General features: G+C 68.3%; 1 protein-coding gene across 1 annotated transcript in view; it reads left to right on the top strand.

Moving 5' to 3' along the window:
• The first annotated feature begins 6 nt into the window (after positions 1-6).
• Positions 7-303, top strand: part of GSTK1 (glutathione S-transferase kappa 1) — a 7,870-nt gene continuing 7,573 nt past the window's right edge. The window contains exon 1 of the mRNA XM_009287150.1: positions 7-91. Coding sequence (XP_009285425.1) covers positions 26-91 — 66 coding nt within the window. The 5' untranslated portion in view covers positions 7-25. The remainder of the gene's footprint in view (positions 92-303) is intronic.

Genomic DNA, 303 nt, shown 5'->3' with positions numbered 1-303 from the left:
CGGGACGGGACGGGAGGGGGTCAGCATGGGACGGACGCTCGTGGAGCTCTTTTACGATGTGGTGTCCCCTTACTCCTGGCTGGGGTTTGAGGTCGCGGCCCGGGCCTCGGCGGCGGCCCGCTGCGGCTGCTGGCAGTGGGCTGGCCGGGCCCGGGCGCTCGCTCCCGCCGCTGCCTAGGAGGTAGGAGGCGTCTGAAGGGCAGCTCGGCCGGCTGGCGGGGCCCCTGCTGCCTGCTGCAGGCAGCGCCCTTCCCACCTTATTTTTTTTTTTTTTTTTTTACCTCCCTCTGGGGGGGGTTTCGT

The sequence above is a fragment of the Aptenodytes forsteri genome, unplaced genomic scaffold, assembly GCF_000699145.1.
Source record: "Aptenodytes forsteri isolate BGI_AS27 unplaced genomic scaffold, ASM69914v1 Scaffold216, whole genome shotgun sequence".
Lineage (NCBI taxonomy): Eukaryota > Metazoa > Chordata > Aves > Sphenisciformes > Spheniscidae > Aptenodytes > Aptenodytes forsteri.
Note: the sequence above shows the minus strand (reverse complement) of the source record. Positions and strands in the feature narration are given on the sequence as shown.